The following is a 24,925-nucleotide window of genomic DNA, read 5'->3' on the forward strand; positions in this document are numbered from 1 at the left end:
TTATGCCTTGCTTTGATTTTTTTTTTCAAAATTCTCATCATAATCCCCTGCTAACACTGCAGACCCTCAGTGTATCTGCACTGACTGAATAGATCTGTCAACAAACATTCTCTCTTAGAAATGCAAATATCCTACAGGCTTTGAGAATTTTTGTTTTTTTCTTCAGACTGTTTTATATTTTGCATGTTTTCCACAATAAGCGTGAATTACTTTTATAATTAGAAAAAAGCAATAAAAGTTCTTTTGCAAATGCAAAACATCTGGGAGGGTTGTTTCAGCCTTATTCTTTTTCTTGAAGCAATTGAGTTCCCTTGCACGGAAGTTGGGAGTTTTGATTTGGGGAGAGTTCAATAAGTCATTTGAGAACAAGGATTACTTTGGAGATGGGGAGTATGGCAGTTGGAGAATACCAAAGGTTTGATGAGAGAGAGGTAGGACAGAGATGCAGAAAGGGAGGTAGAAGGGAGTGATCTAAAATATATTTTGACCTGTTCAAAACTTTTTTTTTTCCTGGCATCACTATATTATTGATAGGATTAAGTAATTCTGCCTTGTCCCTCTAGACTGACTTGATTCTGTACCTTGGAAGTAGGGATCTAAGAAACCTTATATTTCTTAGAACAGTGTTCTCCAACCCAAAACCTGGAAGCTAAGGTCAGTTGGTGACAAAATTATTGAGGTTAGCAGGAATATGAGAAAGATAAGAACATTGTAGACATTTTGTCTTATAAACCTGCTTACTCATTAATTTTTTTGATAATACTTTTTCTCTAATTCTGATGTGAAAGTATTCTTTCTTTAATTTTTTAAAATGTTTTTATTTATCTTTGAGACAGAAACACAGAGCATGAGCAGGGGAGGGGCAGAGAGAGAGGGAGACACAGAATCTGAAGCAGGCTCCAGGCTCTGAGCTGGCAGCACAGAGCCCCACGCGGGGCTCAAACTCATGGACCATGAGATCATGACCTGAGCTGAAGTCAGATGATTAACCGACTGAGCCACCCAGGCACCCCTGAAAGTATTCTATAGAATAGAATGATACTGATCTCAGTTAATATTTAAAGATTTTTTTTTAGTCTTTGAAATTTAAAATCTGGGCTTTGCTGCATTACAGTGTAAGCTCTGTGATTGTATGGAGTATGCCTTTGTCTTTATACCCCCAGCCCTGCAACCCTGCAGTGTGTCCTGTGCATTAGAGGTTGTACATATTGACTCTCTATCGTAATTCAGCTATGGTATGGGTTGTTTATGGCTGTGAACTAGATTGGGATCTTGTTCCTTTGACTAACTCCTCAGTAGTGCATTCCAAATTGACGGAAATTTCCTATACAATACGTTCACATGTCCCAGATATAAAATATAACTTTCATTTCCCACTTGGTATAATTCTGATACTATATTTTTCAAATATATTTTTTAGTTTAATGTGCATAGTCTGACATTTTCCAATAAGATGTAAGTTTCCCTGTGTCTAATACAGCACCTGGAAAGTGTCTGAACTTTTTTTTTAATGAATGAATGTTCCACTTCTCTGCCATTTGCATGGTGGTAATGTCTTGGTTATATTTGGTTATATTACATCCTGTGGTATCAGGCTATCTGCCATTGAGTAATCACATTTATAGCCTCCTTGCTGACCACTGTCTCCAACCCCCATGTAATCTGTTACTGTGACACAAAACCCTCAGAGATCATGTCTGGGCTAGGTGTGAAAAGATAAGTCAAACTTTTGCAGGTGTAGGCATTAAGGGGGTGGAGGATGGAGAACAAGGGGATATTATAAACAGAGGGAACAGTGTCAAATAGAATGACAAATGGTTCCAGGTTCTGTTTTTCAAATTGTTCTGTCTGGAAATATCTTTACTTCTCTAGGACTGGGACACCTTTAGACAAGAAATGACTTAGTGTGATTTTTTATTTTCCCTTGGTCTCTTCTGTGGACTAAACCCTTTTGAACGTTTATTTATTTTTGGGACAGAGAGAGACACAGCATGAACGGGGGACGGGCAGAGAGAGAGGGAGACACAGAATCGGAAACAGGCTCCAGGCTCTGAGCCATCAGCCCAGAGCCTGACGCGGGGCTCAAACTCACGGACCGCGAGATCGTGACCTGGCTGAAGGCGGACGCTTAACCGACTGCGCCACCCAGGCGCCCCGGACTAAACCCTTTTGAAGGCTGAGGCCACTGCTTGTTTTTGACTTTGTAGAAGTTTGTTCAGGAAGCACTCAATGAATATGAACTGAATGAAAGCTCATATGTAAGGTTCTCTAATAATAACAATAGAATATTTTGGTTGCACTTTATAGTTTTAAAAACATATGGTCAGATTCACCTCAAGTGTGAGACAAGTAGAGAAGGTATTTATACTCATTTTATTGTTAAAAGAAAAAAGGAATATGAGTGTTATGGACTGGGTATTTGTGTCTCCTCCTCAAGATTTATATTTTGAAGCCCTAAGCCTCAGTGATATGGTATTGGGAGGTGATTACGTTTAGGTGAGGCCATGAGGGTAGAGCCCACAGAAGAGAATTGGATTTCTTAAGAAGAAGCACCAGAGTTTCCCTTCTTCACCATGTGTTGACACAGTGAGAAGGCAGCCCTCTGCAAACTCGGAACAGAATTTGTCAGTGCTTTGATCTAGGGCTATAGAGAATAAGTGTCTATTGTTTTAAGCACCTGGTCAATCATATTTTGATACAGCAGCCTGAATGGACTAAGACACTGAGGTTCAAAAAATTAACTGTAGTTCAAGATCCTATAGCCACAGTGTGGTTAAGTCAGGACCTGAACCAGGTCTCCTAATCACAACCCAGTGCTCTTGGTATTCGTTCATTTATTCATTCATTCATTCAGTTAGTTATTTTGTTCATTCCTTCAACAAGTGTTTGTTAATCATCACATTCCTCTGAGTTACTCGGTTTGCAAACAGCAGATAGAGTGCATCTGGAAAGATTAAGAAATGTAATTCTCAGAGAAACCTCCTCCTATGAGGAGGAGAGCAGCAATGTTGTTTGGGGATACCTAGAACTGGATACGAGGAAGAGGAGACTAGCAATAGAACAACATTAACTGCATAATCAAAGTTCATGACTAGGGAAGACTGAGTCCCAGAGTAGTCATTTCAGGGAAAGAATGAGGTAAAAATCAGGAGTGATGGATCTATTTCATAGTTTGGGTACCCTTTCCAAGGTGACTGCTGAGTCAGAGGCTAGGCTCAACGCAAAGTTCTGGAGCACCTGGGGAACAGAACTGATCTAGAGCTATGGAAGTGAGCAGAAATACTTCCTCAAAAGAGATCTTTGAGATACTGTTGTAAATGGCATTCTGATAAAACTTTCCCATGTACGTATTTAGATATGCCATTGATCTGGGACAGCTGTGTTTATTTTTACCCTAAGGCTGAGAAGTAAGTCATTTCTGTGTTGAAGTTCTTATGGCACTGCTTTTTCCAGAATCAAATACCAACAGTGACTGAGACAAGATTTAGATTTATTGAGTCAGGTCAGTGGACCTAAATACAGATTACTGAAGAGCTTTGCTATATTGGAAATTCAACATGGATTCAGAGTACTCCACCCTGATGATCTTGTGATAAAATGATTATTGTCATTTAGGACAATCATTCCCCTCATTTATAACATATTCTACTTTAAGAGCTGGCTGTGAAATGTCATTTTTAGAACATATTAAATAAATACTCTTGCTTTTGCTTGAGTTTGAAGGAAGAAAGTACTAATAATGATATCAATGCCAGTATTATGAGACCAAATTAAGTTATACCACCGAAGAGAAATCTCTTCTCCCTTTTCCTTCTTTTTCTTGTAGATGAAATCTCTGCAAATCTGGTTTTGTAGCTTCCATTACATTTGGTGTCTGTTATTCTGCCATCAACAATTTGTCTGCTCTCAAAATCTACATCCCACTTTTCTTTACTTAGGAGTGGGGTCTCTTCATGGTAGGATGGCTAACTGGGATCCCTAGACAATGTGCAATCAACATGCATGCTTTGGACTTCCACAGTCTTTTTTTTTTTTTCCAACGTTTATTTTTGGGACAGAGAGAGACAGAGCATGAACGGGGGAGGGGGCAGAGAGAGAGGGAGACGCAGAATCGGAAACGGCTCCAGGCTCTGAGCCGTCAGCCCAGAGCCCGACGCGGGGCTCGAACTCACGGACCGCGAGATCGTGACCTGGCTGAAGTCGGACGCTTAACCGACTGCGCCACCCAGGCGCCCCTGGACTTCCACAGTCTTTAATGCTCTGTAAAGACATAGTTCCTCTGATGAGCCAACATCATGATCCACTAATTGAAGCACAAGGGTAGGGTTTAATTAATGCTCACCACACTACCGTGTCAAGCCTGGACGGAAAATTGTTACATGGTGTAAGAATCCCATTACACATTAGAGTGATGAGAAAGGACCAATTACCATTAAAAACTCTTACCTCCTCAGAACCTCTCAAACTGCTATCATTAGAAATGTTTTCCTTGCAAAGAATCTGTGATGGAAAATGAGCATTTCAGAAATACCTAACAATCTGGGTAAACGAAAGTTGCCAAGTTTGCATGTAATAAGTTTGCCATTTCTATCCTCTTCCTATTCCTGTTCAAATGTATTTCCTTATTTTTTTTTAAAGAAGTTTTTTTTTAGAGAGAAAGAAAGAGAGATAGCACAAGCAGGGGAGGGGCAGAGAGAGAGAGGGAGATACAGAATCTGAAGCAGGCTCCAAGCTCTGAGCTGTCAGCACAGAGCCTGATGAATCCACAAACTGTGGATGAATCTCACAAACTGTGAGATCATGACCCAAGGCAAAGTCAGACGCTTAACCAACTGAGCCACCCAGGTGCCCCAGATGCATTTCCTTTTTGATGGAAAGTCTTCTGCCCTTGCCTCTTACTATTTGGTTGATAGAGGCTTGAGGTTTCCATGACATTTACCTGATCCTAGATTGATCCTCACCCTAGTGCAGGAGAAACTTTTAAAGCAGGAACTCTCCAGGATTACTCACCCTTTCACTAATCCTGAGAATCCATCCTAGTGAGTATTAGTACTGGGAATGTGTCCTAACTTTTAAGCTTGTTTAGGTAGGCAGAAACAATAAGAACTACACTGCTTCACATATGAAATAGGAAGCGCAGTTGTGATGGCAGAATTCAGAGAATGGCTTGGTATCATGGAAAGCGAGACAAATGAATTGAGACATTAAAGTCTTTCTGAAGGCCTGTTGAAAGAAAGTACTTTGAAGACACTGAAAATCACTAGTCCTCAAGGAGTTGAGAAAACTGCAGGGGAATGACTCCAGAGCAAGATCCAGGTTTTTTCTTTTTCCTTTTCTTTTGTCTTTTTAAGTAATGATGCAGTAATTGGAATGCTGAGAGCGGAGAAAGGGGCTCAAGTCATAATTAGTTGTGTGCCTTGACAATGGAGCCTCACTGCTGTACTCCTCAGGTTCTTCCTCTGCAAAGTGAGTGCAGTAGATGATATCTAAGGAACGTCAACCCTCTGGTATTTTATTATCTATTGTTCTGTGAGCCTGCTGACTTTTCATATATGTAATTTTCTTTTTTTCCTGCTCCATTTACTAAGGAAAATGGAAGTTAACCTCCAGGGAATACTGAAATGGCTGTTTTAGAACCTGAAGGACCATATGTTCAACTTGATTCAAAAGAATAAGCATTTATTGGGTGTCTACTATTCATTTAGCTAGTAATATATCAAGGACTCCAATAAGATTCAGAAGGAAAATACAGCCCAATTTTTTAAAATAAAGAACTAACAATCTAATTGTGGTAAAAAGAAGAGTATGAGGCTCTAATAAGATTTTGAATGAAATATAATCAAGCTGTAAATTAGATCATATAATATTTTTTAAGAGATTTATTGAGCATCCCTTAGGTTTGTAGTAAATGTGTTTCTGCACCCCATTTAGTCAAGTGTGCCAGAATTTAGGTCAGAAATGGCAGGGAGACTGGGGAGGGCAAGAATAGATTTGCCATTGTGCCTTGAAATGCTTGTGAGTACAGCAACTCAGCTTATTTTATTGGTAAAATCCATTTTAACTTTGTTTTGATTCATCCTCAGCTCTGTATCTGCCTCCCCCATGTCAGCTCCTAGTGAGGACATCTGTTGGAAATTTTGCAATGAAGACCTACAGTTGCAACTTAATAACAAATTTCATCATTGGGCCTCAAATGTATTCATCCAATTATGGGTTCAAATTGCTCACATTATTGCCTATGTGCTATTTATAGGATTGACATTTGTTGCAGTTTGAAGAGAAGAATTAGGTTGAATATTTAGAAATGGACTTCTTTTGTTTTTTTTTTAGAATTGCTTAGTCCTTTAAGAAATTTGAAATATGCATAAGCATTTCCATGTAGGAAAAAAAAGTAGGGATTTCTTTCAAAATGTAATTGGGGAAATCCTCAAGTCAGGTGCTTAGACTAGAGCCAGGTTCGTTCACAATGAACCAAGAGAATATGAAGTTCTCTTTCTTCCTAAGTTACAAAGAAGCTATCAGGTCATGCTGGTAATGTGTGTGGTGGGGGTGTGGAGTTGGTGCTAGTGCACAGATCACCTACTTCTGGAAATGTCCTATAAAATAAGTTTGTTTTGTGTCATGTATTAAAAATCTCAGTGGGTATGCAGGAAACTCAAGACTTAAAGGTCTTCATTACTAGCTATTCATGTATCCCTTGAAAAGTAGACTGTTCTTTTTTGAACTAGAAGGAGCCACAGAGATTTCATTTTATTTTGTTTTAAAGTTTATTTATTTTGAGAGAGTTGTGAGGGGGAGAGAATATCCCAAGCAGGCCCTGTGTTGTCAGTGCAGAGTCTGATGTAGGGCTTGAACTCAGAGAGATCATGTCCTGAGCCAAAATCAGGAGTTGGATGTTTAACTGACTGAGCCACCAAGGCCACCTCCATGGAGATTTTAGATGAGTATTGTAGATAAGAAAGGCAATGACTTAATAAAGGGCAGTATAGCAGACACTGAGCCTTAAAATAAACACAAGTCTTGAAAATCCCTCAAGCAGACAAAACCATTTAAACTGCATAAGCAAAACTAAACATTTCACAAACATAAGTAAAACTTTACTTAGATTATTTCTTGTAAGTGCTACTGACAATCATAAATAAGAAACTTAAGTCATCTTTCTAAAATGGTATAACAGAATCACTTTTAACCAGTTCCCTGCCATCTGGAACACCCTTTGTAATAAAGAATCATTGTAAAAGTTAGACAACCTCCTCATTTTCACTTTATAAGCTATTCTTAACGTCATGCTTCTGAGTTTCATATCAGTTTTTTTTTAACTCAAATGTAATAGATATCCAATATCCTATTTGTTTTTGGCATACATCATAGTGATGTGATATTTTTGTACATTAGGAAATGATCCCCATGATAAAAGTAGTTACCATCTGTCACCATACAAAGTTACTACAGTATTATTGACCATATTCTTCATTATGTATATTATATCCTCAAGATGTATTTATTTCATCACTAGAAGTTTGTACTACTTAAACCCCTCCACCTAGTTTGCCTACCCTTTGAGACTTTTTCCCTCTGGTAGCCAACTATTTTTTTCCTGTATCTGTGAGTCTGTTTCTGTTTAGTTTTGTTTCTTTGACTGTTTTGTTTTTTGATTATGCATATAAGTGAAATCATACAGCATTTGTCTTTGTGTGTCTGACTTTTTTCACTTTGCAGAATACTTTCTAGGTCCATCCATACATGCTATCACAAATGCCAAGATTTCATACTCTTTTATGGCTGAGTAATATTCGTGTGTGTGTGTGTGTGTGTGTGTGTGTGCACGCGCGCACGTATGTGTGCACACATGCCTTTTTTATCCGTTCATCCATCAGTGGTTATATAGATTGCTTCCGTATTACGTCTATTGTAAATAATGCTGCAGTGAACATAGGGAAGCATATATCTCTTTGAATTGCTATTTTCACTTTCTTTGGATAAATATCCAGAAGCGGAATGCTGCATCAAATGGTAGGTCTATTTGTAATAAATATTTTGAGGAACCTCCATCCTGTTATCCATAGTGGCTGTATCAATTTACATTCCTACAAATAGTGTTCCAAGTGTTCTCTTTGCTTCATATCATCAACGACACTTTTTATTATTTGTCTTTTTGATAGTAAACAATCTGATCGGTGTGAGGTTATAGTTCACTGTGGTTTTGATGTGACTGTGGTTTCATTCTTTTGAGTGTAGCTGCTTAGTTTTTCCAGCACTATTTATTTAAGAGACTGTTTTTGTTTTCCATTGTATATTCTGGCCCCCTTTGTTATAGACTAATTGGCCATATGGGTGGATTTATTTCTGGGCTGTCTATTCTTGTCCTTTGATCCATGTGTCTTTTTTTGTCTGCCAGTACCATGATGCTTTATTGTAGCTTTGTGGTATAGTTTGAAATCAGGCAGCATGATACCTCCAGCTTTTGTCTTCTTAAGATTGCTTTAGCTATCCAGGGTCTTTGGGATTCCATAACATTTTTAGTATTCTTTATCTTAGTTCTATGAAAAATGCCATTGATATCTTGATGGGGGTTTTATTAAATCTGTAAATTGCTTTGGGCATTTCAACAGTATTCTTATTATCCAAGGATAAGGGATATCTTTCCATTTATTTATGTTATCTGCAGTTTCTTTCATCAGTGTCTTAAAAGTTTTGGAGTACAGATCTTTCACTCCCTTGATTACATTTATTGTTAAGTATTTTATTCTTTTTGATGCAGTTGTAAATTGGAATACTTTAATTTCTCTTTTTTGAATCCTCATTATTACTTTATAGAAATACAACTGATCTCTCTATGTTAATTTTGTATTGTGTGACTTTACTGAATTCATTTATTCTAACAGTTGTTCGGGGATTTTTTTGGTGGTGATTTTAGTTTTTTTGAATATTGGATCATGCAAACACTTATAGTGATAGTTTTGTGTCTTTCTTGTTAATTTGGATGCCTTTTATTTATTTATTTTTCTCTCCTAAGTGCTGTGTCTAGGACTTCTAGTATGCTGAATAAAAGTGGGAAGAGTGGACATTCTTGTCTTGTTTCTAATCTTAGAGGAACAGCTTTCAGCTTTTCATAATTGTGATTTTAGCTGTGGCTTTGTCATCAATGGTCTATATTATAATGAGATACTTTCCTCCTATATCCACTTGGTTGAGAATTTTTTTTAAATCATAGATGGATGTTAAACTTGTCAACTGCTTTTTCTAAATCTATTGAGATAATCATATGATTTTTATCCTTCATTTTGGTTAATGTGTGTTAAACTGATTGATTTGGTGGTATTTAACCATCATTGCATCCCTGGAATAAATCCCACTTGTTCATGGTATATGACCTTTAAATGTATTTTTGGATTCAGTTTGCTAATGTTTGTTGAGGATTTTTGCATCTATAGTCATTAGGGATATTGGCCTGTAATTTTATTCTTTTTGTGGTGTCTTTGTCTAGTTTTGGTATCAGGGTATACTGATCTCATAAAATGAGTTTGAAAACAGCATTTATTCCTCTTCAACTTTTTTGAGTAAATTTAAGAAGGTTGGGAACTAACACTTGTTTAGATCCTTGGTTGAATGCAGCTGTGAGGCTGTCTGACCTGGACTTCTGTTGTGGGGAAATTTTTTAATTTTCCATTTTATTACTTTTAATCATCTATTCAGATTTTCTAGTTCTTTATGATTCAGTCTTGGAAGGTGGTGTGTTTCTAGGAATTTATCCATATCTTCTAGGTTTTGAAAATTAGTGTTTTCAGTAGTCTCATGATCCTTTGTATTTTTGTGGTGTCGGTTGAAACTTTTGCATTTCTGATTTTATTTATTTTGTTTCATCTCTGATGTAGGTCCTCTCCCTTTTTCTCTTGATGATTCTTGTGAGAGGTTTATCAGTTTTATCTTTCCAGGGAACGAGCTATCAACTTCTTTTTTTTTAATTTAATTTTTTATTTTTTTAAATATACATCCAAATTAGTTAGCATGTAGTGCAACAGTGATTTCAGGAGTACATTCCTTAGTGCCCCTTACCCATTTAGCCCATCCCCCCTCCCACAACCCCTCCAGTAACACTCAGTTTGTTCTCCATATTTATGAGTCTCTTCTGTTTTGTCCCCCTCCTGGTTTTTATATTATTTTTGTTTTCCTTCCCTTATGTTCATCTGTTTCGTCTCTTAAAGTTCTCATATGAGTGAAGTCATATGATTTTTGTCTTTCTCTGACTAATTTCACTTAGCATAATACCCTCCAGTTCCATCCATGTAGTTGCAAATGGCAAGATTTCATTCTTTTTGATTGCCGAGTAATACTCCATTGTGTGTGTGTGTGTGTGTGTGTGTGTGTGTGTGTGTGTATGTGTGTGTGTGCGCGCACATGCAGAGTGGCTGCACCAGCCTTCATTCCCACCAACAATGCAAAAGAGATCCTCTTTCTCTGCATCCTCTCCAACATCTGTTGTTGCCTGAGTTAATATTAGCCATTCTGATAGGTGTGAGGTGGTATCTCATTGTGGTTTTGATTTGTATCTCCCTGATGATGAGTGATTTTGAGCATTTTTTCATGTGTTGGTTGGCCATCTGGATGTCTTCTTTGGAGAAGTGTCTATTCATGTCTTTTGTCTGTTTCTTCACTGGATTATTTGTTTTTTGGGTGTTGAGTTTGATAACTTCTTTATAGATTTTGGATACTAACCCTTTATCTGATATGTCATTTGGAAATATCTTCTCCCATTACGTTGGCTGCCTTTTAGTTTTGCTGATTGTTTCCTTCACTGTGCACAAGGTTTTTGTTTTGATGAGGTCCCAGTAGTTCATTTTTTCCTTTTGTTTCCCTTGCCTCTGGAGACGTGTTGAGTAAGAAGTTGCTGTGGCCAAGATCAAAGAGGCTTTTGCCTGCTTTCTCCTTGAGGATTGTGGTGGCTTCCTGTCTTACATTGAGGTCTTTCATCCATTTTGAATTTGTTTTTGTGTATGGTGTAAGAAAGTGGTCCAGGTTCATTCTTCTGCATGTCGCTGTCCAGCACCCCTGGCTGAAGAGACTGTCTTTATTCCATTGGATATTCTTTCCTGCTTTGTCAAAGATTAGTTGGCCATATGTTTGTGGGTCCATTTCTGGTTTCTCTATTCTGTTCCATGGATCTGAGTGTCTGTTCTTGTGCTAGTACCATACTGTCTTGATGATTACAGCTTTGTAGTATAGCTTGAAATCTGGGACTGTGATGCCTCCTGCTGTAGTATAGCTTGAAATCTGCCTCCTGTGATGCCTCAAGATTGCTTTGGCTATTCAGGGTCTTTTCTGGTCCCATACAAATTTTAGGATTGTTTGTTCTAGCTCTGTGAAGAATGCTGGTGTTATTTTGATAGGAATTGCATTGAATGTGTAGATTGCTTTGGGTAGTATTGACATTTTAACCATATTTGTTCTTCCTGTCCAGGAGCATGGAATCTTTTTTCATTTTTTTGTGTGTTATTCAATTTCTTTAATAAGCTTTCTATAGTTTTCAGTGTATAGATTTTTCACCTCTTTGGTTAGATTTATTCCTAGGTACTTTATGGTTTTTGGTGCAACTGTAACTGGGATCGATTCCTTGATTTCTCTTTCTGTGGATTCATTGTTGGTGTATAGGAATACAACTGATTTCTGTGCCTTGATTTTATATCCTGCAACTTTGCTAAATTCATGAATCATTTCTAGCAGTTTTTTGGTGGAATCTTTTGGGTTTTCCATATATATGGCTTTTATGATCTTGAGGTATGATTCTTCTATCCCTACTTTCTTGAGGGTTTTTATCAAGAAAGGATGCTGTATTTTGTCAAATTCTTTCTCTGAATATATTGAGAGGATCATATGGTTCTTGTCCTTTCTATTATTGATGTGATGAATCATGTTAATTGTTTTGCGGATATTGAACCAGCCCTGTATCCCAGGTATAAATCCCACTTGGTTGTGGTGAATAATTTTTTTAATGTATTGTTGGATCTGGTTGGCTAATATCTTGTTGAGGATGTTTGCATCCGTGTTCATCAGGGAAATTGGTCTATAGTTCTCCTTTTTATTGGGGTCTTTGTCTGGTTTTGGAATCTAGGTATTGCTGGCTTCACAGAAAGAGTTTGGGAGTTTTCCTTCCATTTCTATTTTTTGATAACACCTGGAAGAGAACAGGTGTTAACTCTTCCTTAAATGTTTGGTAGAATTCCCTTGGAAAGCCATCTGGCCCTGGACTCTTGTTTTTTGGGATATTTTTGATTACTAATTTGATTTCCTTACTGGTTATGGGTCTCTTCAAATTTTCTCTTTCTTCCAGTTAGTTTTGGTAGTGTATACGTTTCTAGGAATTTTTCCATTTTTTCCAGATTGCCCATTGTATTGGCATATAATTGCTTATAAAATTCTCTTATTACTGTTTTTCTGCTGTGTTGGTTGTGATCTCTCCTCTTTCATTCTTGATTTTATTTATTTGGGTCCTTTCCTTTTTCTTCTTGATCAAACTGACTAATGGTTTATCAATTTTGTTAATTCTTTCAAATAACCAGCTTCTGGTTTAATTGTTCTACTGTTTTTTTTTTTTGGTTTTGATAGCATTACTTTCTACTCTAATCTTTATTATTTCCTGTCTTATGCTGGTTTTGGGTTTTATTTGCTGTTCTTTTTCCAGCTCTTTAAGGCATAAAGTTAGGTTGTGTATCTGAGATCTTTCTTCCTTCTTTAGGAAGGCCTGAATTGCTATAGACTTTCCTCTTATGACCACCTTTGCTGCATCCCAGAGGTTTTAGGTTGTGATGTTATCATTTTCATTGACTTCCATATACTTTTTAATTTCCTCTTTAACTTCTTGGTTAGCCCATTCATTATTTAGTAGGATGTTCTTCAGTCTCCAAGTATTTACCTTTCCAAATTTTTTTCTTCTGGTTGATTTCAAGTTTCATAGCATCGTGGTCTGAAAATATGCACAATATGATCTCGATCTTTTTGTACTTAAGGCTGTTTGTGTCCCAGTATATGGTCTATTCTGGAGAACGTTCTATGTGTACTGGAGAAGAATGTATATTCTTCTGCTTTAGGATGAAATGTCTGAATATATCTGTTAAGTCCATCTGGTCCAGTGTGTCATTCAAAGCCCTTGTTTCCTTGTTGATTTTTTGATTAGATGATGTGTCTGTTGCTGTGAGTGGGGTGCTGAAATCTCCTACTGTTATGGTATTACTATCAATGAGTTTCTTTATGATTAATTGATTTATATATTTGGGTGTTTTCACAATTGGCACATAAATGTTTACAACTGTTAGGTCTTCTTGGTGGATAGACCCCTTGATTATGATATAATGCTCTTCTGCATCTCTTGAGACAGTCTTTATTTTAAAGTCTAGATTGTCTAATATAAGTATGACTACTCTGGCTTTCTTTTGTTGACCATTAGCATGATAGATGGTTCTCCATCCCCTTATTTTCAATCTGAAGGTGTCTTTAGGTCTAAAGTGGGTCTCTTGTAAACAGCATATAGATGGATGTTGTTTTCTTATCCATTCTGTTGCCCTATGTCTTTTGATTGGAGCATTGAGTCCATTGACATTTAGAGTGAGTACTGAAAGATATGAATTTATTGCCATTATGATGCTTGTAGAGTTGGAGTTTCTGGTAGTGTTCTCTGGTCCTTTCTAATCTTTGTTGCTTTTGGTATGTATGTATGTATGTATGTATATATGTATATATGTATTTGTATTTTTATCTTTTCTCCCCTCAGAGAGTCCCCCTTAAAATTTCTTGTAGGGTTGGTTTAGTGGTCACAAACTCCTTTAATTTTTGTTTGTCTGTGAAACTTTTTATCTCTCCTTGTATTTTGAATGACAACCTTGCTGGATAAGGAATTCTTAACTGCATATTTTTCTGATTCAGCACATTGAATATATCATGCCACTCCTTTCTGGCCTGCCAAGTTTATGTGGATAGGTCTGTGGCAAACCTAATCTGTCTTCCCTTGTAGGTTAGGGACTTTTTTTCCCCTTGCTGCTTTCATGATTCTCTCCATGCCTGAGTATTTTGTGAATCTGACTATGATATGCCTCGTTGATGGTCGGTTTTTGTTGAATCTAATGGGGGTCCTCTGTGCTTCCTGGATTTCGATGTTTGTGTCTTCCCTAGGTTAGGACAGTTTTCTGCTATGATTTGCTCACATAAACTTTCTACCCCTATTTCTCTCTCTTCCTCCTCTGGGACCCCTATGATTCTAATGTTGTTCCTTTTTAATGAATCACTGATTTCTCTAATTCTTAAATCGTGCTCTTTTGCCTTAATCTCCCTCTTTTTTTCCTGCTTCATTATTCTCTATAAGTTTGTCCTCTATATCGCTGATTCTCTGTTCTGCCTCATCCATCCTTGCTGCCGTGGCATCCACCCATGATTGCAGCTCAGTTATAGCATTTTTTATTTCATTCTGACTAGATTTTACTTCTTTTATCTTTGCATAAAGGGATTCTAATCTATTTTTGACTCCAACTGGTATTCTTATTATCATGGTTGTAAATTCTGGTTCAGACATCTTGCTTGTATCTGTGTTGGTTAAATCCCTGGATGTCGTTTCTTCATGCTCTTTCTTTTGGGGTGAATTCTTTCATTTTGTCATTTTTTTTTAAATTTTTTTCAACGTTTATTTATTTTTGGGACAGAGAGAGACAGAGCATGAACGGGGGAGGGGCAGAGAGAGAGGGAGACACAGAATCAGAAACAGGATCCAGGCTCTGAGCCATCAGCCCAGAGCCTGACGCAGGGCTCGAACTCATGGACCGTGAGATCGTGACCTGGCTGAAGTTGGACGCTTAACTGACTGCGCCACCCAGGCGCCCCTCATTTTGTCATTTTTAAGGGAGAAAAGGAATTAATGAGGTAGAAAAATTAAAATTTAAAAATATTAAAATTAAAAAATACTAAAATTAAAAAAATTAAACACACACACACAAGTTGAATAAATGGTGCTAGATCCTAGGTGTGTTTTGGTCTGGGTGTTGAAAATGGTTTGACAGATTAGAGAAAAAAAATGGGAAAAAAAGGAAATCATTTGAGAATTTGAAAAATATGAATACACTGAAGTAGACTAAAATGAGATGATGGGAGTAAAATAGAATTTGAAAAAAATTACACAAAAGTAAAGAGTATAGTAGAAAAAAATTAAAGAAAAAATATTTTTTTCTAGAACCAATTATCCCTTTTATTCCCCACCAGGACAAACCAATATGTAGGCAGTTTTCTTTGCTTAGACATGGAAGCAGTTTTAACACTGGCCCTTGTGAAGCCACAATGTACCAAAAGTACTATGCCAAATGTTTATACTAGTATAAAAATTCCACATCCCCATATTGGCCACCTCAAGATGAAAACAGATAACTCCCTAAATGTTACCTTGCTCTACTCCCCTAATATTAAACATAAAAACCACATGGGAAATATAGAAATTCAAATAGAAGTAACATAAACCTGTCATAAATCGTAAACAAAATACTATTTGTGGGACAGCATGGATGACAAATGGTCTACTGTGTAAATTTTAGAATAAGGCAGACAAAAGTTGGAAGGCTGGTTAATTTTCCCCTCCTTCTGCTTCAGCTTCATCTCCTTGGGTATCCGATGTCCACAATGTCAAGTTGTCTCTCAGTAATTGCATTACTAGTGTGCTGTCTTTGTAGGACTCTTCACTTAATGTATCGAGTTCAGCAATGGCTTCATCAAAAGCTGTCTTTGCAAGAGAGCAGGCTTTCTCTGGGGAGTTCAGAATCTCATAATAGAACACAGAGAAGTTAAGGGCCAGACCCAAACTGATAGGGTGTGTTGGTTGCATTTCCTTTTTGCTGATCTCAAAAGCTTCTTGGTATGCTTGTTGTGACTGATCCACAATCCCTTTCTTGTCATCACCAGCAGCAACCTCAGCCAAGTAACAATAGTAGTCTCCTTTCATTTTCAAATAGAAGACTTTTCTCTCTGCTTGTGAAGCATTGGGGATCAAAAACTTTTCCAAAAGAGACAGTACATCATTGCAGATCTCTCTGAGCTCGGTCTCAATTTTTTCTCTGTATTCTCGAGCCATCTGCTGTTTTTTCTCAGCCCCTTCCATCTTTTGCTCAATACTCGAGACGACCCTCCAAGATGACCTGCGGGCTCCTACAACATTTTTATAAGCAACTGAGAGAAGTTTCCTCTCATTGGATAATTCAGCTCCTTGCTCAGTTACAGACTTCATGCAGGCTGCCATGTCATCATATCGCTCAGCCTGCTCGGCCAGCTTGGCCTTCTGCACCAGCTCATTTTTATCCATGACTGGATGTTCTGTGTCCAGAGTGGGTGGTGGCGGACAGACTGATGGGGGCTCAGCAGTCTCAAGAAAAATATTTTTAATAGAAATTGAAAGTAAAAATGAAATTTTTCTGTTTCTGCATTCAAGAAAAAGAAATGAAAAAGAGAAAAAAGAAAAAAAATCTTTTGAAAATTTGAAAAAGGAAATACATTGAAGTAGACTAAAATAAAATGATGGAAGTAAAATAGAATTTGAAAAAAATTACACAAAAGTAAAAAATATAGTAAAAAATTAAAAATATTTTTAATAAAAATTGAAAATAAAAATGAATTTTTTCTTTCTGTATTCAAGAAAAAGAAAAGTGAAAAAGAGAAAAAAAAAAGAAAGAAAATTGAATAGATGGACCTGCTAACAGATTAAAATAGGACTGAAATTACTTCATTTTCCCCTAGAAGTCAGTCTGTGTAGTGCTTTATAGTCCATAAACTAAGCCAGCAGTGAGACTTGTGTTCTTGAAGAGCGAAGTTGGCCCAGTTGGGTGGGGCTCAGTGTAATGGCTCCATTTTCCACTACCTGGCGCTGCTAGCCTACTGGGGTGGAGTGGTGTTGCGCTTGTCGGTGCCTATGCGCATGCGCAGGAGTGGTGAAAATGGTGTCACCCAGGTACTCAGTCTCTAGTATCAGAACTCTGTTCTCCCCGATCAGCAATCGCACACCCGTCCTATCTTCAGCTTTCGTCCGCTCCCCGCTTTTTCACTGTCCGTGGCCAAGCCCCAGGTAATACCTCTCTCCTGAGTCTTGTCTCAGAGTCTTGTTTTCCCCAGCCCCTTACTTCTGAAGGACTGCGGCTTTGACCTGTTCTGCCCCTTTGCGGGAGGGTCTCACTGAGCAATGGCCAAATGTTGGCTGCGCCGAGGAAAGCTTGCTGGACCCTGCTGCTGCCAGTGCCCTGAGACTGCGGCCAGGTGCCAGCCCACCCCAGAAGAAGTTTGCGAGATAGTGGAGCAGCAGCTTTTCAGGGATTATGGAAAATCACAACACACATTTGGCACCAGACTCCACCCTTAACGACCTTGTTCCAGCACCAGAGAATGTGGCTGTTCTCGGGTCTGCTCAGACCAGGTGGCTTCAATAGTCTCTACCAAATGTCCTTCCAGCAGTGGAACCGTTTTTCCCCATGTGGCTCAAGAACCTCCTGGACCCCACTCTGCTCCTGGGGATTCGCCCTTCCCACCAGAGCACCGCCAGGTATCAAGCTGCGGAGTTGCAGACTTTGCTCTCCCCTTCTTTACGGTCTTAATGGAATTTAAACCCTCTCCTTTCTCCTTTCTCCATTCTCCCTTTTTAGTTTAGTCCCTGTGGCTGTTTCCAATTTTCCGCTTTCCCTCTAGCTGCTTTTGGGGAGGGCTGCTTTCCCGTATTCTCCCCCTCCCCCCACCCCTCACCGTCTCTGTCCTCTCTCCGCCCACAAAAGCAACTCCCTGCCCGCTGTGGCTTCTCGCTCCCCAAGTTCACATCTCTGTGCCATGTACCTGCTAAATTCTGTGGTTCAGGTTGTGCAGATTGTTGTGTTAATCCTCCAATCAGTTTTCTAGGTGTGCAGGATGGTTTAGTGTTGGTCTGGCTGTATTTCATGGACAGGAGACACACAAAAAACCTCCATCCTGTTCCTCCATCTTGGCTCCTCCCCTCAGTTTCATTCATCGTTTTTATTCTGTTTCATTTATTTCCATTCTGATTTTTATCATTTCCTTTTTTTTTTTTTTTTTTTTACTAATTTTGGGCTTTGTTTTAGTTCCTTTAGAAGTCACATTAGATCATTTATTTGGGATTTTTCTAGTATTTTGAGTTAGGCCTGTATCACTGTGAACTTCTCTCTTAGAACTGCTTTTGCTGCACAGATTTTGTAAAGTGTTCCATTTTCATTTGTTTCTTCTTTGATTTCTATTTGACCTACTGGTGGTTTTGTAGCATGTTCTTCATTTGCCGTATATTTGTGTGTTGTCTTACTGTAATTGATTTCTAGTTTCATAGTTTTGTGGTTGGAGAAAACGCATCATATTATTTCATTCTTCTTGAATTTACTGAGAATTGTTTTGTAGCCTAACGTGATCTATTTTGGAGAATGTTCATGTATGTGCACCTGAAGAGAATGTGTATTCTGCAGTTTTTGGATGAGTATTCTGTATCTGTCTATTAAGTACTCTGATCTAACATGTCATTTAAGGCCAGTATTTCCTTATTGATTTTCTGTCTAGATGATCTATTCATTGATGTAAATGGAGTAGCAAAGTCCCTTACTATAATTGTTTTACTGTCAATTTCTCCCTTTATGTTTGTTAATATTTGTTTTTTATATTTAGGTGTTCTTGTGATGGGTGCATAAATATTTATGAGTATTGTATCATCTTCTTGGATTGATCCCATTATCATTATGTAATTCTCTTCTTTGTCTTTTGTTACAATTATGGTTTTAAAATATATTTTTTCTTATGTGAGTACTGCTACTCCAGCTTTCTTTTCATTTTATATGCATGGAATATAATATTATTTATATTATATATAATAATACATTTTCCATTCCTTCACATTCACTCTGTGTCTTTAGATCTGAAGTGAATGTCTTATAGGCATCATATGTATGGGTTTTGTTTTTTAAATCCATTCAGCCACCCTGCACCTTTTGATTGGAGCATTTCGTTCATTTTCATTTAAAGTAATTATTGATAGACATGTACTTATTGCCATTTTAATTATTTTCTGGTTGTTTGATAGTTTTTCTCTGTTCCTTTCTTCTCTTGGTCTCTTCCTTTATGATTTGATGGTTTTCTGTAGTGTTATCTTTGGGTTCCTTTCACATTATTTTTTGTGTATCTATTGTAAGTTGTTTTTCTTGGGGTTACCATGAGGTTTATATACATTGACATACATATGTGTGTGTGTATATATATGTGTGTGTATATATATGTGTGTGTATATATATCATTTATGTTATTGATATATACATACATATGTATATGTCAATCTATTTTAATCTAGATAGTTGTTTAAGTCTGATTGCATTCTAAAAGCATTACAATTTTACTTCTCCTTTACCACATTTTGTTTCTGATGTCATATTTGACATCTTTTTTATTTTATGTATCCCTTACTACTTATTTTAGCTATAGTTACCTTTACTGTTTTTGTCTTTACCCTTCATACTAGCATCTTGAAGTGGCTGACCCACTGCCTTTATTATATATTTGCCTATATGGTAAGAAATTTTCCTTATATAGATTTCATAGACTTTTTAAAAAATTTCTAGCTATGACCTTTTCTGTTTCTCCTACAGAATACCCTTTAACATTTTTTTATAAGGCTGGCTTGGAGGTGATGACTCATTTAGTTCGCTTGTCTGGGAAAATCTTTCTTCTTGAATTTTGAATGATAGCCTTACTGGGTAGATTTTCTTCGTTGAAAGTTTTTCTCTTTCAGCACTTTACCTAAATCCTGCTGCTCTTCTAGCCTGAAAATTTCTGCTGAAATATCAGACAATTCTAAAGAATTTCCCATGTGACTCTTTGATTAATATTCTTTGTTTATCTTTAGCCATTTTATGATTATGTCTTGGTTTAGATCTCTGTGTTCATTTTCTTTGGGACTCTATGCTTCCTGACCTGGTATCTGTTTCCTTCCCCAGGTTAGGGAATTTTTCAGCAGTGGTTTCTTTAGTAACTATTTTGCCCTTTCTCTTTTTTCTTCTTCTGGGACCCTTACAAATGTGAATATAAGAAATTTCATTTTGTCCCAGAGGTCCCTTAAATTATCCTCACTTTTAAATCTTTTAAAACAATTTTATTTTAGGGAGAGAGAGAGCACATAAGTTGGGGAGAGAGGCAGAGGGAGAGAGAGAGACTCTCAAGAGGGCTCCATGCTCAGCAGGGAGCCTGACACAGAGCTGAATCTCATGATCCTGGGATCATGACCTGATGCTAAATCAAGAGCCAGACACTCAACTGAAAGCGTCACCCAGACACCCCATCCTCATTTTTAAAACTTATTTTGTTTCTTTTTGTTGTTCTGATTGGGTGATTTCTACTCTTCTAACAAGTTGCTGGTCCATTTTTTTCTGTATCGTCTGCTATTGATTCCCTCTGGTGTATTTTTCATTTCAGTTTTTGTATTCCTCAGCACTTGGTTGGTTCTTTGTTATATATTTTAATTTTTTGTTGGGATTCTCACTCATGGTTCCACCATCCTTCTCCTGAGTTCAGTGGACATCTTTATTATCATTACGATGAACTCTTTATCAGGTAAATTACTTATCCCTTTTTCATAAGATTTTTTTTTCTGGGGTTTTATCTTGTTCTTTCATTTATAACATATTCCTGTCTTCTCATTTTGTTTGGCTTTCTGTTTGTTTTTATGAATTAGGTAGAAAAGCTACCTCTCCTGGTCTTGAAGGAGTGGCCTTATGTAGGAGTGTTTCCTGTGTAGACTGCATGTACCTGACTGGAGAGGGTGCAGACTGGGTGCGAGGGTCTTGGATCTTGCTGTATGGGGGCTACCTTGACAAGACAACTGGAGCTAGAGAAGACATGATCCACATGTCCCTTGGTGTGCCATGCTAGGGCTTCCTTGGCAGGGTACTGGAGCGGATGCAGGCTAGGAAGATCCTGGGGTGTACCATGCTGGGACTGCCTTAGAAGACAGCTAGACCTGGAGTGGGCATGGGATAATGGGGTCCCTGGGCATGCTACACTGAGGCTGCCTTGGTAGAGTGGCTGGAACTGGAGCAAGCATGGGGCAAGGGATCTGGGTGTGCCACACTGGAGTTTTCTTTGCATGGCATCTGGATGAGGCACAGGCCAGTGAAGTCCCAGGATGCATTGCATTAGTCCTGCCTTGGGATGACTTGTTTGGGTGCATGCAGGCTGAGCATCAATTTTGGATTGAAGACTCCCAGTTTATGATATGTTCTTTTGTGCATAGTAACTTACTAAATGCTATTTCACTGTCATGGTTTTAATCTTTATTGTTTTTGAATTTTTGACAACACACACCTGTGTCCTCTTTAAATCCAGCTGCCCATACTTGCCACTTCTGCTAGGGCAGTCATACATGAATTTCTTTTTCACAGGAGACAATTCCAACTTACAGACATCTAGAGGAATCAGTCTATAAGTTGGACTAAGCCATTGCAATTGTTTCTCTAAAATTTCAACTAAAAGACAAAGAGAAGGTAGTTAGTAAATTTCCTGAGCTGAAAGAACAATTGCAGTCAAGTCAATCCCATGTGAACTGTGAAAGAGCAGGAAATGTGCAAGTGGATGACTTGGGCCTGCAGAGAGGGGAGCCTAGCAAACAGGGAGGTGGGGCAAGACCTGGTCAGTAACAAGTGTAAGAGATGGAAAGTGATACCCTTGAGTGAGTCCCTAACTTTCTGATTCCCAACTTCAGATTCCATGAAGCCTCACTACGCTTACATTCAAAATAATACTGTCAGTCTTTTTAGTAACCACATCCCATGACTTTGCTTTTGTAAGTTGGAGTATTCTTAACAGTCTGATCACACACCTAGAAAAGGACACAGCAAACTAAGGGAACACACTCAGATGGGGGGGATAGGACAGTGGCCTACTTCTTCAGACATCTGTGCTCTAAAAGGAACGTGCTTAAATGGGGACACTAGCTTCTAATCCTCTTGTTTTACCTTTACAGGATGAAACTTCTACCCTATTAATGAACTGGGATAGAGGAAATTGATACTTAAGTATTTCTTTTTCTTTCTGTACATGTGGCAAAAATTCTGTCTTATGAATGGTGGAAAGGTGGATAAAAGAGCCCCTGACTTCTCTGCCACACTTGCCAGGAACAGCCTGAAACATGTAGCTGGAGGGACACTGGTGAGAAATTCTAATGGCTGCCTCCTACAATAAAACACTGTATCCCTTGAGTGCGAGCTGAAGGATGACAGTCCTACCTTCTTGTCTACCCATCCAGAGTGGAGCTTCTGTCCTGAGTTGAATGGGGAGAGGGAGTGGGCTATGGCTTATATGTCACAGGATCTAGCTGTTCTTAGCAAGATTTAATAGATTTTCACGAATAAATGTTTTTAGTCTATGATGTTTATGGACAACTTATTTGTCTTAATTAGAACAATTTAAAGATATGTTTTATGTTTTTATTGAAGTATAACTAACATACAGTGTTATATTAGTATGTACAATATAATGATCCAAAAATTGTACACATTGCTCAGTGCTCATTCACTAAGTGTACTCATTATCCCCTTTACCCACCTTTCCTCTGTATTTGAGTCTGTTTCATTGTTGTTGTTTTCTTTATTCATTTGTTTTCTTAAGTACCATATGTGAGGGAAGTCATGGTAGTTGTCTTTCTCTGACTTACTTCACTTAGCATTATACACTCTAGGTTCATCTGTACTGTTGTAAATGGCAAAATATTTCATTCTTTTTTATGGCTGAACAATATTCCATTGTGTATGTGTGTTTGTGTGTGTGTATGTATATATATATATATATATATATATATATATATATATATATATATATATATCTCACCTCTTTTTTATCCATTCATTTATTGAGAGACACTTGGGTTGCTTCCATATCTTGACTACCGCACATAATGCTGCAGTAAACATAGGGGTGTATATTTCTTTTCAAGTTACTGTTTTCATTTTCTTTGGGTAAATATCCAGTAGTAGAATTACTGGATCATATGGTAATTATATTTTTAATTTCTTTTAGGAATCTCCATACTGTTTTCCACAGTGGCTGAACTAATCTATATTCCCACCAAGAAAAGATTTTTTTATTTCTGTGTCCTCTCCAACACTTGTTATTTCTTCCCTTTTTGAATTTAGCCAATATGACAGGTGTGAGGTGATAGCTCATTGAGGTTTTGATTTGCATTTCCCTGATAGTGATGGTTGAGCATCTTATCATGTGTCTGTTGGCCATCTATATGTTTTCTTTGGGAAAAGGTCTATTTAGGTCCTCTGCCCATATTTTAATCAAATTTTGGGAGTGTTGAGTTGTATAAGTTCTTTAAATATTTTGATATTAACCCCTCATTAGATATATCACTTTCAAATGTAGTCTCCCATTCAGTAGGTTGCCATTTTGTTTTGTCGATGGCTTTTTTGGTGTGCGAAAGCTTTTTGTTTTGATGTAGTCCCAATAGTTTAGCTTTGCTTTTGTTTCTCTTATCTAAAGTGATATCTAGAAAAATGTTTCTATGGCTAATGTCAAAGAAGTAACTGCCTATGTTTCTTCTAGGAGTTTTATGGTTTCATGTCTCACATTTAGGTCTTTTTAATCCACTTACAGTTTGTTTTTGGATATGGTGTAAAAAAGTGATCCAGTTTCATTCTTTTGCATGTAGTTGTACAGTTTTCCCAGCACCATTAGTTGAAGAGACCATTTCTCCCCATTTTTAAAATTTTTTTTAAATGTTTATTTTTGAGAGAGAGAGAGAGAGCACACACGCAGGGGATGGGCAGAGAGGGGAACACAGAATTCAAAGCAGGTTGCAGGCTCTGAGCTGTCAGCACAGAGCCCAATGTGGGGCCTGAACCTACAAACCGTGAAGTCATGACCTGAGCCAAAGTCGATCACTTAACTGACTGACCCACCCAGGTGCCCCCATTTTTTCCCCATTTTTCCCCATTTTTTCCCCATTTTATATTCCTGCCTCCTTCATCATAGATTAATTGACCATATAGGTGTGGGTTTATTTCTGGGTTCTCTCTTCTGTTTCATTGATTTATTTGGTTCTTTGTTTTGTTTTGTTTTGTTTTGTTTTGCCAGTACCCTACTATTTTGATTACTACAACTTTGTAGTAAATCTTTAAATCTGGGATTGTGATAATTTCAGCTTTGTTCTTCTTTCCCCAAATTGCTTTAGCTAGTGAGATCTTTTATGTTTCCATAGAAGATTTAGGATTATTTGTTTTAGTTCTGTGCAAAATGTTGGTATTTGGTAAGAATTGCCTTAAATCTGTAGATTACTTTGGGTAGTATAGACATTTTAACAATATTTGTTACTCCCATACATGAGCATGGGATATCTTTCCATTTATTTGTGTTATCTTCAGTTTCTTTCATCATTGTTTTGTAGTCTTCACAGCATTATGTCTTTCACCTTGTTGGTTAAGTTTATTCCTGGGTATTTTATTTTTGGTACAATTTCAAAAGACTTTAAGTAGTTGTTTAAAATCATTTTCATCAGTTATGATGATTTTACCAGAGAGTAGGGCCACAGAGCTCTTCCTATCACCATTCTAGAAGAGGGACTCCAATGAATATATTCTTAAGATTTCATAATTTCATACAATTCCTATTGTTTGTATCATGACTGTTACTTGCATTATCAGATACCATTTAAAAAGTAAAATATTTAAAGGAAAACATTAGTGTTTTAAAACTGGGGGAAATATGTTTAGCATATTTTCAGAGGATTTTTTTAATTACTAAAAGAGAATCATTTGTATTTCAACTACTTTCATATACACAGATGCTTCCAATCAGCTTGAGGGCACTTGAAAAGAGTTGATTCTTTTAAATATTCTAACTTCCCTTTTACAATCAATTCTTACACAAGATTTTGTAG

General features: G+C 37.5%; 1 protein-coding gene across 1 annotated transcript; it reads right to left on the bottom strand.

Annotated features, from left to right (window-relative positions):
• Positions 1-15,476: 15,476 nt before the first annotated feature.
• Positions 15,477-16,370, bottom strand: LOC101093897 (14-3-3 protein zeta/delta-like). Its single transcript, XM_045042315.1, has one exon. It carries the CDS (start codon positions 16,325-16,327, stop codon positions 15,596-15,598), a length of 732 nt encoding a protein of 243 aa, XP_044898250.1. The 5' UTR covers positions 16,328-16,370; the 3' UTR covers positions 15,477-15,595.
• Positions 16,371-24,925: the final 8,555 nt, after the last annotated feature.

Source organism: Felis catus, chromosome D3 (assembly GCF_018350175.1).
Source record: "Felis catus isolate Fca126 chromosome D3, F.catus_Fca126_mat1.0, whole genome shotgun sequence".
Taxonomy (NCBI): domain Eukaryota; kingdom Metazoa; phylum Chordata; class Mammalia; order Carnivora; family Felidae; genus Felis; species Felis catus.